Genomic DNA, 18,950 nt, shown 5'->3' with positions numbered 1-18,950 from the left:
ATACTCACATTACTCAAGATATAGTTGTATCCTAACTTTATACACGAGCAGAATAATGATGATTTCTTTGTTTTCAGCTCCCTTCTTGATCATGCCTAACCTTTTGTTGACTATTTTGGCCTCAGGGAACTGTCTGTTGTGATTACCATATCTTTTTCCTGATACTTACAAATGGTTCAGAGTTCATTGTCTTAACCTCAATTGGGAAAATTTTACTTACAGTTGACCACAGTTAAATATATGACACTTTTTACCCATTCAAATGACCTCAAAAGATTTACCAGTAATTTAACTCTTTAAGCTCAGTATTTTCTACCTGGAATCATTGAGACCCACATTGAGACCCTCAGAGTGCCCCACCTAGCAGATTACAAATGTTTGCGAGATTATTGCCCATTTTGATGACTGTAGTGAGTTTTGCAATTGAGGAACTTGAAGTTGTGCCGAATCAACTTTTGCAAATTACAATAGCTATTTCATCACAAATCCAGGGCTATAACCCATTATTAACTGCTGGTCAAGGTTTCTTTCTAAAACTTAGTCACAGTAACTTCTAATTCTCAGACTGTAACTTGAGTGCAGAAATTGGAACAGAGTTGTTCTTTGTTCTGTAGCAATATGTATTCAAAAAGGCAGACATTTTACTTTTGTAAATAACATTTTTCCCTAGAAGAGATGTTGAGGGAATTTATATCAGTCGAGATTGTATATCGATAATCAAACATAGCTAGCTTAAAAACTTGAAGTGAAAGATTGGTTAGTACTCAGTCAACTGAACTGTTTCTTTCTCTGCAATATTGTGGTTCTTGACATGATTGCTTAGTTTCCAATGTGACACTTCTGGAGATCCATAAATCAGGACACATGCTGAGTCCCAGTCTATCATCCTGAGTCCTAGCATTCGTTATTTATCCTTTTCATTATCCAGCATCTACTTACTGCACAAATCAGTTGAGAAGCTTATCATGTTGGACCTCTGAAAGAAGAAGTACACACATTTGGGTAGCTCTTCAATTACCAACATGCACAGATTATCTGAGTTTATAAGCATATATTTTATTATTATTTCACTTTTATATGTCAGATGAATCTGGTATAAATATAAATCTACAGAATGGGACAGAGTACACTGCCATAATGTATCTTTGGTCTATCAGTAATATCCTGGATAAAGTGTTGCAAGAGTGGTGAAATTCTGTAGTTTGAATTGTTGCCCAGTTACGGACAGTTACCAGCTCTAACTACCATGATGGTCTAGTTCCAAGATAACTCTTTGATGGTCTTCAGATTTTATGTTTTCTTTCATTCCTTGACAAAACGATATAGATAAAAAAACTTGTAAATTTTTCTTTTGTATATATTCTGCAGGGTCTACTCTTAGGATAGCTATATCAATCAATTACACTGCCTTTTTTTGTTTTTTTCTGTATGTGCCGCATGGCTTGTGGGATCTTAGTTCCCCAGTCAGGGGTTGAACCTAGGCCCTCATAAGATTTTCATGATGATTAAATGAGTTAATACATGTAAAGAGCTTAAAACAGTGCCTTGAGCAGAGTGGGTATTCAAATAATGTTTTATTATGATTTTAATTAGCTCTTGTGACATCTATGGTATTTAAAATGTTAACCACGCTTGTGTTTTTGAAATTTTCTCTTATCCACATTTCTATGGAAGGGCACTTTCCAAGTGATCCTCCTACCTCTCTAGCCGTTCATCCATCTTATTGACTATTGATGCTGTATTCTGTCTTTATGTGTTATATTTTCCAGGACTCCATCTTTAACCCTCTGTTTTGCTCAATCTATACCCCATACCAATGAGAATGTGTTCCTATTAATGGCTTCAGTTTTTACTTCTGTCTAGTGATTCCTAATCTTGGATTTCTCTGTCTTCCAAAATATGCAGCTGTGCTATAGCACCTTCAGTCCAACTGACTAAAATGATAGTCCTATGTGAAAGATCCTCAAAACTTTTCCACTGAATAGGTCTAAGATTGAACTCATTATCTTTTCCCTAGAACTGTTGATCTTTATTCCTTGAGTAGATGGTAAATAACACTTCCATCTAACAGGTACCAACCAACCAGAAGCCAGGGAATCTGTCTTAGACTCCTTTGTTTCCCCAGTGCTTTTCCTAATGCCTGGTATCCAGTAACTGGTAAATAAAATGGTAACTGGCAGGATGGATAGATAGGGGTGAATGGAGGGGTAGCTAGATTGTTGAGTGAGTCTATAACTATAAATCTATTTCGTTAAGTATTATCTCATGATCAAGTACAGTTGAAGGTCAAGGATGAGAAAGCACATCTTTAGTGGGACACACACCCAGTAAACCATTTTCTCTTGCTAAATTACACACACATGACCCCTTTGGGATGAAAACCTTCATTGCTGTGATTGAACAGGCATTCAAATGGTATGTTTATCTGAAATAATGTTATAGGCTCTAAAAGTTTCCTCCTTTTTCCACAATTAAGAAATATCTACGCCCATGATAGGAGAAACTACTTCTTTCTCATATCAAGTGATGGCCTTCTAAAAATATAGATTATGTCTGCCCTATTGAAATGAATATAGGATGTAGAAAATATTCACTGGCATGAATGCAAATGGCTTACCATGTTATTGTCAAAAATACTAGGCGTTCTAAACATTTTGATAGCATAGTAAAATGTCACTAATTAAGGCTGATTAAGGCAAATTGTAATCATCGGCTTTTAGAGGAAAGTCAATTTCATTATTTGCAAATACATGTAATACGTATATAACAATAGGCCAAGAAAAAAAAAGAGGTGCCAGCTATGCATAATAAAGTAGCCTGCTATGATAAGTTGGAAAATGGTTTGTAATTGTGTTATCAGTTGTTTCTATGATTGATAAGAAAATATTCCAGAACACTTAAAGACACTTTTACTTATATTTTAAATAGCTTTTTTATAATAGCATTTACACTAGTAGTTTTGTAAACTAAAGATTAAATAGACTAATAATTGTAGATCTCAACTATAATAAGTGCTATACTACCCAGTGGGTGAACAACAGCAATGCAACAAGCAAAAAAAATAATAATAATGGTGCTCAAAGATTATAAGGAGTTACTGACATTTAAACAGGTTGACATGTTAACCAAAGTTGGAATATGATATGTTGACTGGGTTTGCAACGCATAGCAAACACCCAAACCAAAATGAAACTGATAAAAACAGTACCTGTAATGAATGTCACTTACTTGGTTTTACCTATTCTAGGTACCACATTCTTTAATTCATGTCACAATCAGTAGTCTTGTAGGGTCTGTTTAGTACTGATGGTTATTTACAAAATATCTCAGGTACTTCTTTAACTCATAACTTCTTATAACTTTAGGAAGGCAAAAGCAGGTTTAATTAAAAAGGGCTAAGCTTATGTCATGAAATAAGAAGCACAAGACTGTGCCGTATACGTTTTATTTGTCCATTGCCCTTCTCTACCTCACTCTCTACTCTGGGTGGTTGATCTGTGTCATCATTGGTCTCCCATACCCTATGGCTTCCAATTGGTTTAGCCACTGGGGAGCCCTAGTAGGAAATTGAAGAGAGAGGGCAGAGAGGTCAGGGTATTTATTCTTCTAGTTCCCTACCTGTGAATTTGCTTCAGGCTGACTGTCCCTTGATAAAAGTTTACTGCTCTTCTCAGGGTGGTTTCTCCTCATGATTCTCAGCTTCTGGCCACTTCTCCCTCCCCTGATTTCTTGGGCCTAGATGCACTAACAGCTCCACTGCTGCAAGGCCTAGTTTCTTATATTAAATTTGGTGATTTTCCTACACTCTGATTATGTTATAATTTGTTCCTTTGTAAATAAATTTCTCAGGTTATCCAGACCAGATCACAGAGGAATATGTATATCAAGCTAAGATATTCCAGAGAACAGTGGGGAGACATTGAAGGGTTTAAATGAGAGAGTGTGGTGATCAGATTTATATTAGTTATTACTATGTCTACAGTGTAGAAGTTACATTGGAAAGTGGAGACTTCAGGCAGAGGGACTATGTACAGTCTATTGCAAGCATGTAGACAGAAAATGTTGGAGCTTTGCAGTGGAAACGTGTGGAAAGAAGAAAGGAGTTCTGTATGAGAAAACTTAGTAACCAATTATATATGGTGTTTGGTGAGGCTTAGGGAAAAATCTAGACTGTCTGTCAGATTTCCTGCTTAAGGAATAAAGTAAGTCGTGGTTTTATTACCTGTTTTCTATGGCATTATTTCCATTTTATGAAATCAGCTTAAAGAGAAGATTATATGGTCCTCAAAGAAAAGAAAAAGCAATCTTGTTATGTTTATTTTTAATATTCTAAAATAAAGTATTCCAGAGCAAAATCTATAGGGAATCTCCATCTTTGACTCACAATGATACCAGAAAATAGCCTCGATGTAAGCCTGTCCTACTTACAGAATATAACTGGCATTGTTACAAGAAGTTTCCAATATGCCTATCTGGTCTTGGATTGCCGCAGAAAAAAAGTTTTGAGAGCAAGTGGTTTATTTGGGAGTTGAGAGAAATATCAATAGGGGAATGAGAAAGTGAGACAGATAAGGCAACACAGCCAATAAAGGATGGTACATAATCAAGCAGGTTACCACTATGACCCACTAGAGCTTTATCCCACTGGGAGAACTCTGGAACCCTTATAAATGACATACCTCACAGTTATCTCCCGTAGCATCAAGCGTGCTAGAATATTCATACCCCAATGACTACCATCAGTCATTGGTTACAGGCTGTTCCTGGGAGGTAAGGTGGTGGGAGACTGGGGAGGGGAGCCTCAATTCCTTGGTGTATCTAGCCTACCACTTAGATGGCAAAGCACACTCTTTATGGCAACACAAAGCCTACAAAGAATGAAATGTCAGTGATGGTATTGGAGGTCAGGCTGTTGGGCAATGAAGTGATAAGGGCAAGGGGATGTGGGCATTCTGCTGTAGGAGCTTTTGAAAAGATTACTCATATTTGGCTCTAGAGATTAAGAAAAGACACAGTTACAGAGGGCAGACAGCAGAAGCAGGAAGAACTACAATCCTGTAGCCTGTGGAACAAAAAACACATTCACAGAAAGACAAGATGAGAAGGCAGAGGGCTATGTACCAGATGAAGGAACAAGATAAAACCCCAGGAAAACAATTAAATGAAGTGGAGATAGGCAACCTTCCAGAAAAAGAATTCAGAATAATGTTAGTGAAGATGATCCAGGACCTCAGAAAAAGAATGGAGGCAAAGATCGAGAAGATACAAGAAATGTTTTACAAACACCTAGAACAATTAAAGAACAAACACCTAGAAGAATTAAAGAACAAATACAAATGAACAATACAATAACTGGAATGAAAAATACACTAGAAGGAATCAATAGGAGAATAACTGAGGCAGAAGAACGGGTAAGTGACCTGGAAGACAGAATGGTGGAATTTACTGCCACAGAACAGAATAAAGAAAAACGAATGAAAAGAAATGAAGACAGCCTAAGAGAGCTCTGGGACAACATTAAACACAACAACATTCACGTTATAGGGGTCCCAGAAGGAGAAGAGAGAGAGAAAGGACCAGAGAAAATATTTGAAGAGATTACAGTCGAAAACTTCCCTAACATGGGAAAGGAAATAGCCACCCAAGTCCAGGAAGTGAAGAGAGTCCCATACAGGATAAACCCAAAGAGAAACACACGGAGACACATAGTAATCAAACTGACAGAAATTAAAGACACAGAAAAATTATTGAAAGCAACAAGGGAAAAACGACAAATAACATACAAGGGAACTCCCATAAGGTTAACAGCTGATTTCTCAGCAGAAGCTCCACAAGCCAGAAAGGAGTGGCATGATATATTAAAAGTGATGAAAGGGAAGAACCTACAACCAAGATTACTCTACCCAGCATGGATCTCATTCAGATTCGATGGAGAAATCAAAAGCTTTACAGGCAAGCAAAAGCTAAGAGAATTCAGCACCACCAAACCAGCTCTACAACAAATGCTAAAGGAACTTCTCTAAGTGAGAAACACAAGAGAAGAAAAGGACCTACAAAAACAAACCCAATACAATTAAGAAAATGGTAATAGAAACATACATATGGATAATTACCTTAAACGTGAATGGGTTAAATGCTCCAACCAAAAGACACAGGCTTGCTGAATGGATACAAAACCAACACACATATATATGCTGTCTACAAGAGAACCACTTCAGACCTAGGAACACATACAGACTGAAAGTGAGGGGATGGAAAAAGATACTCCCTGCAAATGGAAATCAAAAGAAAGCTGGAGTAGCAATACTCATATCAGATAAAATAGACTTTAAAATAAAGAATGTTACAAGAGACAAGGAAGGTCACTACATAATGATAAAGGGATCAATCCAAAAAGAAGATATAACAATTATATATGCACCCAACATAGGAGCACCTCAATACATAAGGCAACTGCTAACAGCTATAAAAGAGGAAATCGACAGTAACACAATAATAGTGGGGGACTTTAACACCTCACTTACACCAATGGACAGATCATCCAAAATGAACATAAATAAGGAAACAGATGCTTTAAATGACACAATAGACCAGATAGATTTAATTGATATTTATAGCATATTCCATCCAAAAACAGCAGATTACATTTTCTTCTCAAGTGTGCACGGAACATTCTCCAGGATAGATCACATCTTGGGTCACAAATCAAGCCACAGTAAATTTAAGAAAATTGAAATCATATCAAGCGTCTTTTCTGACCACAGCGCTATGAGATTAGAAATGAATTACTGGGAAAAAAACGTAAAAAACACAAACACCTGGAGGCTAAACAATATGTTACTAAGTAACCAAGATATCACGGAAGAAATCAAAGAGGGAATCAAAAAATACCTAGAGACAAATGACAATGAAAACACAATGATCCAAAACCTATGGGATGCAGCAAAAGCAGTTCTGAGAGGGAAGTTTATAGCAATACAAGCCTACCTCAAGAAACAAGAAAAATCTCAAATAAACAATCTAACCTTACACCTAAAGGAACTAGAGAAAGAAGAACAAACAAAACCCAAAGTTAGTAGAAGGAAGGAAATCATAAAGATCAGAACAGAAATAAATGAAACAGAAACAAAGAAAACAATAGCAAAGATCAATAAAACTAAAAGCTGGTTCTTTGCCAAGATAACCAAAATTGATAAACCATTAGCCAGACTCATCAAGAAAAAGAGGGAGAGGACTCAAATCAATAAAGTTAGAAATGAAAAAGGAGAAGTTACAACAGACACTGCAGAAATACAAAGCATCCTAAGAGACTACTACAAGCAACTTTATGCCAATAAAATGGACAACCTGGAAGAAATGGACAAATTCTTAGAAAGGTATAACCTTCCAAGACTGAACCAGGAAGAAATAGAAAATATGAACTGGCCAATCACAAGTAATGAAATTGAAACTGTGATTAAAAATCTTCCAACAAACAAAAGTCCAGCACCAGATGGCTTCACAGGTGAATTCTGTCGAACATTTAGAGAAGAGCTAACACCCACCCTTCTCAAACTCTTCCAAAAAATTGCAGAGGAAGGAACACTCCCAAACTCATTCTATGAGGCCACCATCACCCTGATACCAAAACCAGACAAAGACACTACAAAAAAAGAAAATTACAGGCCAATATTACTGATGAATATAGATGCAAAAATCCTCAACAAATTACTAGCAAACAGAATCCAACAACACATTAAAAGGATCATACACCACGATCAAGTGGGATTTATCCCAGGGATGCAAGGATTCTTCAATATATGCAAATCAATCAATGTGATACACCATATTAGCAGATTGAAGAATAAACACCATATGATCATCTCAATAGATGCAGAAAAAGCTTTTGACAAAATTCAACACCCATTTATGATAAAAACTCTCCAGAAAGTGGGCAGAGAGGGAACCTACCTCAACATAATAAAGGCCATATATGACAAACCCACAGCAAACATCATTCTCAATGGTGAAAAACTGAAAGCATTTCCTCTAAGATCAGGAACAAGACAAGAATGTCCACTCTCACCACTATTATTCAACATAGTTTTGGAAGTCCTAGCCATGGCAATCAGAGAAGAAAAAGAAATAAAAGGAATACAAATTGGAAAAGAAGAAGTAAAACTGTCACTGTTTGCAGATGACATGATACTATACATAGAGAATGGTAAAGATGCCACCAGAAAACTACTAGAGCTAATCAATGAATTTGGTAAAGTTGCAGGATACAAAATTAATGCACAGAAATCTCTTGCATTCCTATACAATAATTATAAAAATTCTGAAAGAGAAATTAAGGAAACACTCCCTTTTACCATTGCAACAAAAAGAATAAAATATCTAGGAACAAACCTACATAGGGAGACAAAAGACCTGTATGCAGAAAACTATAAGACACTGATGAAAGAAATTAAAGATGATACAAACAGATGGAGAGATATACCATGTTCTGGGATTGGAAGAATCAATATTGTGAAAATGACTATACTACCCAAAGCAATCTACAGATTCAGTGCAATCCCTGTCAAATTACCAATGGCATTTTTTACAGAACTAGAACAAAACTTAAAATTTGTATGGAGACACAAAAGACCCTGAATAGCCAAAGCAGTCTTGAGGGGAAAAAAACAGAATTGGAGGAATCAGACTGCCTGACTTAAGGCTATACTACAAAGCTACAGTAATCAAGACAATATGGTACTGGCACAGAAACAGAAATATAGATCATTGGAACAGGATAGAAAGCCCAGAGATAAACCGATATACCTATGGTCAACTAATCTATGACAAAGGAGGCAAGAATATATAATGGAGAAAAGACATCCTCTTCAGTAAGTGGTGCTGGGAAAACTGGACCGCTACATTTAAAAGAATGAAATTAGAACACTCCCTAACACCGTACACAAAAAAATAAGCTCAAAATGTATTAGAAAGCTAAATGTAAGACTGGACACTCTAATACTCTTAGAGGAAAACATAGGAAGAACATTCTTTGACATAAATCACAGCAAGATCTTTTTTGATCCACCTCATAGAGTAATGGAAATAAAAACAAAAATAAACAAATGGGACCTAATGAAACTTCAAAGCTTTTGCAAAGCAAAGGAAACTACAAACAAGACGAAAAGACAACCCTCAGAATGGGAGAATATATTTGCAAATGAATCAACGGACAAAGGATTAATCTCCAAAATATGTAAACAGCTCATGCAGCTCAATATTAAAAAAACAAATAACCCAATCCAAAAGTGGGCAGAAGAGCTAAATAGACATTTCTCCAAAGAAAACATACAGATGACCAAGAAGCACATGAAAAGCTGCTCAACATCACTAATTATTAGAGAAATGCAAATCAAAACTACAATGAGGTATCACCTCACACCAGTTCGAATGGGCATCATCAGAAAATCTACAAACAACAAATGCTGGAGAGGGTGTGGAGAAAAGGGAAACCTCTTGCACTGTTGGTGGGAATGTAAATTGATACAGCCACTATGGAGAACAGTATGGAGGTTCCTTAAAAAACTAAAAATAGAATTACCATATGACCCAGCAATCCCACTGCTGGGTATATACCCAGAAAAAAACGTAATTCAAGAAGACACATGCACCCCAATGTTCATTACAGCACTGTTTACAATAGCCAGGTCATGGAAGCAACCTAAATGCCCATTGAGAGACGAATGGATAAAGAAGATGTGGTACATATATACAATGGAATATTACTCAGCCATAAAAAGGAATGAAATTGGGTCATTTGTAGAGTCGTGGATGTATGTAGAGACTATCATACAGAGTGAAGTAAGTCAGAAAGAGAAAAACAAATATCGTATATTAATGCATATATGTGGAACCTAGAAAAATGGTACAGCTGAATCGGTTTGCAGGGCAGAAATAGAGACACAGATGTAGAGAACAAACGTATGGACACCAAGGGGGGAAGTGGTGGGGAAGCACGTGGTGGTGTGATGAATTGGGAGATTGGGATTGACATATATACACTAATATATATAAAATGGATAAGAACCTGCTCTATAAAAAAATAAATAAACTTCTACAATTCAAAAAAAAAGAGTAGTTTGAAGATTGTAGCAACATCCTAGATAAAAATGGAAATTAAGGTGTGAACTACAGCACTAGGAAGAGCTTGAAAAGTTAGATTCAGGGGAACTTGTTTGTGTGGATGAAAAGGAGAAGAAGGCATATGATTTAGATATGTCCTACTTGGGGCTGAGTAAATGGTATGACATTTGCACAGTTAGGAAATGAGAAAAATCAGCTTAGTCAACATGTTGGCACAGTGACTGAGGAAGAGAAAATAAGTAACAGGCTCTTTTTTTTTTTTTAGAAAGAAATAGTTCCTTTTCTATAGGTTCTGTTTTAGACATGTAGTGCTTGAGATGCTTTAGGGGATATTATGTGAAAAGATCTTGCATTCAGTTATACAACTGTGTTAATATACTATGTTAATAAATGTTTTATCCTGCTTTTAAAACTAAAAAAAAAAAGGAATAGACACAGTTAAATTTTCACATGTACTATTGATGTTCTAGATCACCTTCAGGAAGTTGATTTAACAAAAACTTATGTTTACCTTTGAAAAAAGTAAGAAGTTCCATTGTCCATCATCCTAGCTGTAACACAATGAACAATTTCTTTTTTTTTTTTTTTTTTTGCTTGTACTTAAATTTTTTTCAATTAGTTTTCTTTTTTTTTTTAAACATCTTTATTGAAGTATAATTGCTTTACAATGGTGTGTTAGTTTCTGCTTTATAACAAAGTGAATCAGTTATACATATACATATGTTCCCATATCTCTTCCCTCTTGCAATTTCTTTTATAAGTAATATAAAATGTGAGATAATATTTGGATGTTAAATTTCAAATGTCTCCTCCAGACTAGCATTTACTCCCATATATTCATTTTTCCTTCTTTTCCAGTTGAAAGAATTCAGAGTCAGTGGGATGAAGTACAGGAACACCTTCAGAACCGGAGGGAACAGTTGAATGAAATGTTAAAAGATTCAACACAATGGCTGGAAGCTAAGGAAGAAGCTCAGCAGGTCTTGGGGCAGGCCAGAGCCAAGCTTGAGTCATGGAAGGAGGGTCCCTACACAATGGATGCAATCCAAAGGAAAATCACAGAAACCAAGGTTAGTATCAAAGATATGTTCTTAAAATAAAATACACTGGATAAAATTATACCATGGATTAAAATCTAATGATTTTTAATGTTAATTTATTAAAAGAAAACAAGCTGAAATGAACAGTAGTCTTCGCAGTCAAAGTAAAGTAGAGATTAGAGGAAAATTGATGGTTAATATCAATGTTAAAATTAATTTTGTTTAATAAATTAGGTACAATGCTCTGGTTTTCACACTGCATCATCTTTTAAGATCACTTCAGAATTGTTGCACGTACTTCTGTAGTATCATGAAGTCAATCAGATGGACTTAATTCCTTCTTAGAAAAAGTAACAGGTTTACTCCTTCCTACTTTTTTTGAGGGCAGTGAATGGAGAAGGGAAGGGTGGGTATGAGAATAAGGTAGGGATAAGGTGTACTCTCACTTTCTCCTCCCATTTTCTGACCTCCAGCCCAACTTCCCTTCTTTCTCTTCCTTTTCTTCTTCTCCCTCTCCCACGCCCCAAACTTCATCATATATTTTTCCACTTAATAATCTAGAACTCTTCAGGATAAATGAAACAGAAAAAGGAAAGGAAATAAAATTTGTTTGACTATGTCTTATCAAGCACCATGCATGGTACTTTATAAATATTGAATCCTTTCAAACCTCATATTTATAGGTCAGTTTGGAAAGACCTTAAATGCTAAACAATGGGTAGTCCTTAGAGGATTTTAAGCAGAGAAGTGACATAGTGAGAACTTGATCACATTGATGAAAACACTCTCTAGGGTTTTTTTCTGGTAGGAAAAGGCCTTCTGCTAAACAAGTATTTGAATCTCAAATTACCTATGTCATCTGAGAAAAAAGCCATAAAGTTTTCTTGCATGGAATGGCTCCCATTTCTAAATTAATCATTGTTTAGACTATGCTAAGCCACACAGCATATTTATTTACACTAGGTTTATTTGAAAAATAAACCCTGAAATCTCAGTAGCTGAATACAATGGTGATTAATTCCTTGGTTGTGTCATAGTTCAATAGAGGTCAAAGAACCCTTCTTGGGAGCTCTCCCCTACATGGTGACTTGGGGGTCCAAACTTTTCTAATTTTATCAAACTATAATTTTAAAATCATGGCTGCCCAAAGTCACCACAGAAGAGTAAGAGAGAATGTGGTCAAGACATGGGGTTTTATGGCCAGGCCTCGAGGTTGTGGACGTCACTTCCACCCAAAACCCATTGACCAGAACTTGTTCCCAATTTAATTTCAGGAAGAATGAATGGGAATAATGAACTAGTGAGCTTTTAGCTAGTCCTTGTCATAGCTAGTTTTCCAAAGGATCTGAACAGCAATGAGGACAGGATTTTTATTTATATGACAAGAATGTTAGAACGCCACATAGGATTTTACAAACTTATCAGTACCTTTGTTGGAGGCAACATCTAGATGAATAAAAATTCTCTCTTTCACAAGATACTTTTTACCACTAAGATTTTCTCCCTTTGATGAGCATAGATGAATTAGGAATTTCGAATGATGGGTTTTCCAATTTTTCACTTGACTATGTGAAACATAGAATCCATGTGGTTATTCTTGAGGGTTCTGGTCTTATCCATCACGTACTCAGTATGTTATGCTATTTCTTTTTTCCTCTCAAAAATTTAGGGTTCTATGAATCTAGAGGATCACGGAACAAAGTGGTTAACTGGTCAGGAGGAATTACCAGGGAAAAAGAATTTGGATTGGACCCTTGAGATAGATGAGGGAAAGGAGAGATGAGAGGCATATAGAGACAGAGTTGATCAGGGCAAGAAGACTCTGAAATTTGGCAATTGAGAAATACTCTTAAAACATACAAGAATCCTAAAGTGATGGCAAGAATGATTTGGGTTTAATAGCTTTTGGAAAAGCAAGGAGCTTTAAATAAGAGACAGAAAGAGTTGCAAAAGAAAATATGAAAGGAGAAAACAAAACAATTTTTTCATCAAAATATGTAAGGTGTTTTGGACACCTAAAACAAAGACAAGATTGTATTATAATTGCTATCCTTGTCAAACTTTTGAAATAAAAATTTGCTTTTGAATAGTCCATCTAAAACTGCATCTTAAAAATGGCTCAGCCATTATCTTTGGAAACTTATGTTTTTGTTTGTGTTATATGTTAGGAATTTAATGATATATATTGCTGTAACTTCAGTGTAAGTTCCTAACATAAATAAAGAAGACTAAAGCTGTAATTTTCCTGTCCATTTCCCAAATGACATATGCTAAAACTAAAAGTAATACTAACCCTAATACTAACATTTAATGAGTACTTGGCTCTTTGTCAAAAACTGTGCTAACCACTTCACATATATTGGCTTATTTCATCCTCCCAAAAACTTTCCATGAAAAGTACTATTATTGTTCCCTGTTTACAGATAAGTAAATTGAAAGCCTAGAGAAGTTCAGTAACTCCTCTTTGAAAGCAGCAGAGTTGGGATACGAATGCATAGCAATTACTTTTTTTTTAACATCTTTATTGGAGTATAATTGCTTTACAATGGTGTGTTAGTTTCTGCTTTATAACAAAGTGAATCAGCTATACATATACGTATATCCCCATATCTCCTCCCTCTTTTGTAAATGACCTCACAGATTTCCTCCTTAACCCATTGTCTGTGTGGCTAAAACAAATCAAGAAAACACCGTGAGGAACAGAAAGGGAGACCATTGTAGTTGTGAACTGACAAATAAGATTATATTACTGATGAGCCAACAGGTGGAAAATGAAAGCAGTAAAACAGTATACCAGGGAGAAGTTTTCATATTTTGTTTTACTGTGAAAAACTAAAAAAATAATTGCAAATTGTATTCCATTTTCAATGAAACTACAATGTTTAATTCTTATAAAAGTCAGGGAGCCTTATAAAGTGGAGGACTGCCTTTATGTCTAATGTGTTATCATTCCTGAGTGATATTAGCTGGCTTATCACTTACAGTTTTCTTTGAGGAAGAAAGTGTGAAAATAGACGTAATAGGCAATGGTTAATTTGACCAGGATCTCCTTGCTCCATGAATTCTTTCTTAGTCTGTGTGTCTAGGGTTAACAAGAGAGCTGGTGAGCCTCGTGAGGCAGTCATCAGGCTGTCTCTGTAGAGTTGGAGAGCTGTGATTACAGCAGCCAGCCTCCTTTGGAGCAGCATCGCTGATGACTGCCCTCACTGTCACAGTGAAATGGTTTCAAAGCCAACCACCAGCACCGTTACACTCTTTGAAAACTTAAACCAGTCACTATACCTGAGCTAAAGAAAAAAATCACTCATAATTCTGATATTTTCATGATTCATAATTGCTAACCTCTGTCTATAATCTCTTCCATTTCTTTTTTTTTGGCCACACCACACGGCTTAAGGGATCTTAGTTCCCCAACGAGGGATTGAACCCAGGCCCTCAGCAATGAGAGCATGGAGCCCTAACCACTGGACTGCCAGGGAATTCCCCTGTCTTCCATTTCTTATCTACATATTTTTAATTGTCTTCATAATGTAGATAAAATTTTGAATTCTGATTTTAAAGTTAGTATTATATAAATATATATGTTGCTACATAACTTTTAACAATTATCATTTTTAATTATAATATTTCATTAAGTTCCATCTTTCACCATTTCCCTACTAATTAGACATTTAGAAAACCTCCACTCTTGGTTACAAAAAATAGTGGAGAAAACATTGGAATAACAACAGCCCCTTCACAAAGTAGAACTCAAATCTGAGATGGCATCTGGGAAAAGTCCATCTTGAAAGCATAGACAAGGTGGAAGGAGATAGCAACAGTAAGTATTTGGCAAAAGAATAGACTGTAGATAGCCCATCGTGTCAATAATTAATGAGTAGATCATTAAATGATGCCCATAATGTATGTTTAGTTTCTTTCTTTCCTATATAACCCTTAATTTTTTGGAAACAAAAACATAAGATGAGTAAGTAGCTGATTTTGTTAAGTGCATGACTTCATTTGCTCTTCTACATGGCCCTAGTAAAACAATAATGCTCTTCTGAGATAGAAAGACAAATATTAGGGGAAATCATACAGGATTTCCATCCTAATCAAAATGTCTGCCAAAAGGCTATGGCAGAATCCTATGAGAGATGATACCATTTAACTTTCATAAGAGGTAAGATGGTATGCCTTTGGCACCTAAAACTGCCAGCAATGGTCATCATGGGATTTCTTTTATTTGGCAGAATCTTGGTTTATTTCACAACCTGTTTCCCAGGCTATTAAGATTGGTCCAAACTTGGCAGTGGATTCTTTGGAAAAATTATTTCTTGATGATTTTAAACTTTCTTTTCCAGTGTCAAGAGAGATTTATCCAGGCTCAGAATTTTCATTTATTTTTTTCCCCTTTCAGCTTTTGAGAGAGAAATTCCTTTTTTGTCTCTCTTGTGATTGCTTTTATGTCAAATTCAGCATAAAAGCTTTTCAAACGTGACGGCATTAGCTGTTTTGTGCTTGGCTGAGCTAAGAGTACATGAATTCAATAGAGAAGTGAAATCTTATTTGAGCCTAGCTGATTTAGCTATATAATACTTAAAATTATCTGAGGTGAGAAACACAATAATTTATCAAATTATTAAATAAAGATTTCCAAGGCTGCAAAATATGTGTTTTGAAGACATTCTTTAGGGAACTTGAAATGTAGATACACTGTAATCATGTAATTAATTTTAAAAGTTGAACTTGTTATATGTAGTAAATCTGATAGCTATTTGAGGATTGCAAATTATTTTACCAGGAAAGAAACTAATCAGAGAGAACTTTTTTTTTCAAATATGGAAGTAGAGCCTTGTCGTTTTCATTATTTGAGGGGATGGGTGGCATTAGATAGTATCCTTATCTACCAAAAAGATATATACAGTAATGGAAGCTAAATTCTCCTTTCACACATTTTATTTACTTTTTGGATGAGCACAAAATTAAATCAGCAAATTGACCCACCCTGGTAGTTTGAGGTTTGGATTTCTGATACAGTAATGAAAAACATTATCAGAAAACTTCTTCCTAGGACCTGCCATTTTTTCATGTAGTTTCTTTATTCCCTTTTGTTCTCCCCTAAAGATCCCACATGATTAAGAAGAAAGAATCAATAACCTGATAGTCCTTTTCCTCCCAAAGTATGTATGAAGCTATTAAATTTCTCAAAGCACACAAACAGAGTGCTTCCTACATCACTGATAGAGCACAGGAAAAATAATGGGTGGTTTTCCAGGTACTGCTATAGTATATAAATATTTAATGCAGAGTCACGAAGACTTGGATAGCATTATGCTCTGATTGCACCATATTTTGCCTTATTTCCTTTTCACACTTTAACTTATTCCATGCTTGAAAATATAATGTGGCAACTCTGTAAATCCACTCCTCCATAAAAGCAGCAAATTGCAAAGTTGTTAAAATTGCCTTTTCTAAACTCTGGAAATTAACCAGAGGTTGGCAACAATATGTAAATTACTGAACTTCACTAAGAACAGCAGGGTTTGAGACTTTTTAACTTGGCCTATTCCCATCAGTTTCTCCCAGCTACACAGTAGCCTTAAAAATTAATAGTCTTACAGCTACCAGAGAAAGAGAATAGAACTTGTATTGAGCATGTTTTCTGACCACAACAGTATGAAACTAGAAATCAATTACAGAAAGAAAAATGAGAAAGGAACAAACATGTGGAGACTAAACAATAGGCTACTAAAAATGTAATGGGTCAATGAAGAAATTAAAGGGAAAATCAGAAAATACCTCAAGACAAAGGAAAATGGAAACACAAAACTCCAAAATCTATGGGATGCAGCAAAAGCCGTTCTAAGAGGGAAGTTTATAATGATGCAGGCCTTCCTCAAGAAAACAGAAAAATCTCAAATAAGCAACCTAACATACCACCTAAAGGAATTAGAAAAAGAACAAACAAAGCCCAAAGTCCACAGAATGAAGGAAATAATAAATATAGGAGAGGAAATAAATAAAATAGAAACAAAACAAAACAAAAAAATAGAAAAGATCAATGAAACCAAGAGCTGGTTTTTTGAAAAGATAAACAAAATTGATAAACTTTTAGCCAGGCTCACCAAGAAGAAAAGAGAGAAGACTCAAATGAACAAAATAAGAAATGAAAGAAGAGAAATAACAACCAATACTAGAGAGATACAAAAAATCTTAAGAGAATACTATGAACAGTTATACACCAACAAATTGGACAACCTAGAAGAAAATGGACAATTTTCTAGAAACATACAACCTGCCAAGACTGAATCAAGAAGAAACAGCCAATTTGAACAGACCAATCACTAGTAGTGAAATTGATTTTCTAGTTAAAAAAAAACCTCTCAGCAAAGAATAGTCCAGGACCAGACAGCTTCACAGGAGAATTCTACCAAACATATAAAGAACTTAAACCTATCCTCAAGCTATTCCAAAAAGTTGAAGAGGACAGAACACTCCAAAATTCATTCTATGAGGCTACCATTACCCTAGTATGAAAACCAGACAAAGACACTACAAAAAAAAAAAAAAGAAATGAAAATTATAGGCCAATATCTTTGATGAATATAAATGCAAAAACCTCAACAAAATATTAGCAAACCTAATCCAATAATGTATAAAAAGGATCATACATCATGATCAAGTTGGATTAAGGATGGTTCAGTATTTGCAAATCAATATAATATACCACATTAACAAAAGGAAAGATAAAAAAACACATGATCACCTCAGTAGATGCAGAAAAGCATTTGACAAAATTCAACATCTGTTCATGATAAAAACAAACAAAACAAACTCTCAACAAAGTGAGTATAGAGGGAACATATCTCAACATAATAAAGGCCATTTATGACAAAGCCACAGCTAACATCATACTGAATAGTGAAAAGCTGAAAGCCTTTCCTCTAAATTCAGGAATAAGACAAGGAAGCCTACTCTCACCACTTCTATTTAACATAGTATTGGCAGTCTTAGCCACAGCAATCAGACAAGAAAAAGAAATAAAAGGCATCCAAATTGAAATGAAAGCAGTAAAACTATCACTATTTGCAGATAACATGATGCTTTATATAGAAAACCCTGGAGTCTCCACCCAAAAACTAGTAGAACTAATAAATGAATTCAGCAAATTTGCAGGATACAAGATTAACATACAGAAGTCTGTTGCTTTTCTATACACTAATAATGAAGTATCGGAAAGAGAAAGTAAAAAAAAAAAATTCCTGTTTAAAATCACATCAGAAAAGAATAAAGTACCTTGGAATAAACTTAACCAAAGACGTGAAAGACCTATACTCTGATGAAGGAAATTGAAGATGATGCAAAGAAATGGAAAGATATTTCGTGCTCTTGGATTGGAAGAATTAATATTGTTAAAATGGCCATACTACCCAAAGCAATCTACAGATTTAATGCTACCCCTATCAAAATACCCCTGACATTTTTCACAGAACTAGAACAAATAATCCTAAAATTCCTATGAAACCATAAAAGGCCCCAAATTGCCAAAGCAATCTTTAGAAAAAAGAAAAAAGCTGGAAGTATCACCTTCTCGGACTACAGTAATCAAAACAGCATGGTATTAGCACAAACAGACACGTAGATAAATGGAACATAATAGAGAGCGCAGAAATAAACCCACACACCTATGGTTAATTAATCTATGCCAAAGGAGGCTGAAGTATACAATGGAGAAAAGACAGTCTCTTCAACAAGTGGTGCTGGGAAAACTGGATAGCTACATGTAAAAGAATGAGATTAGAACATTTC

The 18,950-nt window shown here is 35.3% G+C and overlaps 1 protein-coding gene across 6 annotated transcripts in view; it reads left to right on the top strand.

Annotated features, from left to right (window-relative positions):
• DMD (dystrophin) overlaps positions 1-18,950 on the top strand; it is a 2,476,968-nt gene that overhangs the window by 1,887,002 nt on the left and 571,016 nt on the right. For all 6 annotated transcript variants that reach the window (XM_059910880.1, XM_059910875.1, XM_059910877.1 and 3 more), the window contains one exon: positions 10,978-11,189. In XM_059910880.1, coding sequence (XP_059766863.1) covers positions 10,978-11,189 — 212 coding nt within the window. The remainder of the gene's footprint in view (positions 1-10,977; positions 11,190-18,950) is intronic.

Source organism: Balaenoptera ricei, chromosome X (genome assembly GCF_028023285.1).
Source record: "Balaenoptera ricei isolate mBalRic1 chromosome X, mBalRic1.hap2, whole genome shotgun sequence".
NCBI classification, from domain to species: Eukaryota; Metazoa; Chordata; class Mammalia; order Artiodactyla; family Balaenopteridae; genus Balaenoptera; species Balaenoptera ricei.
Note: the sequence above shows the minus strand (reverse complement) of the source record. Positions and strands in the feature narration are given on the sequence as shown.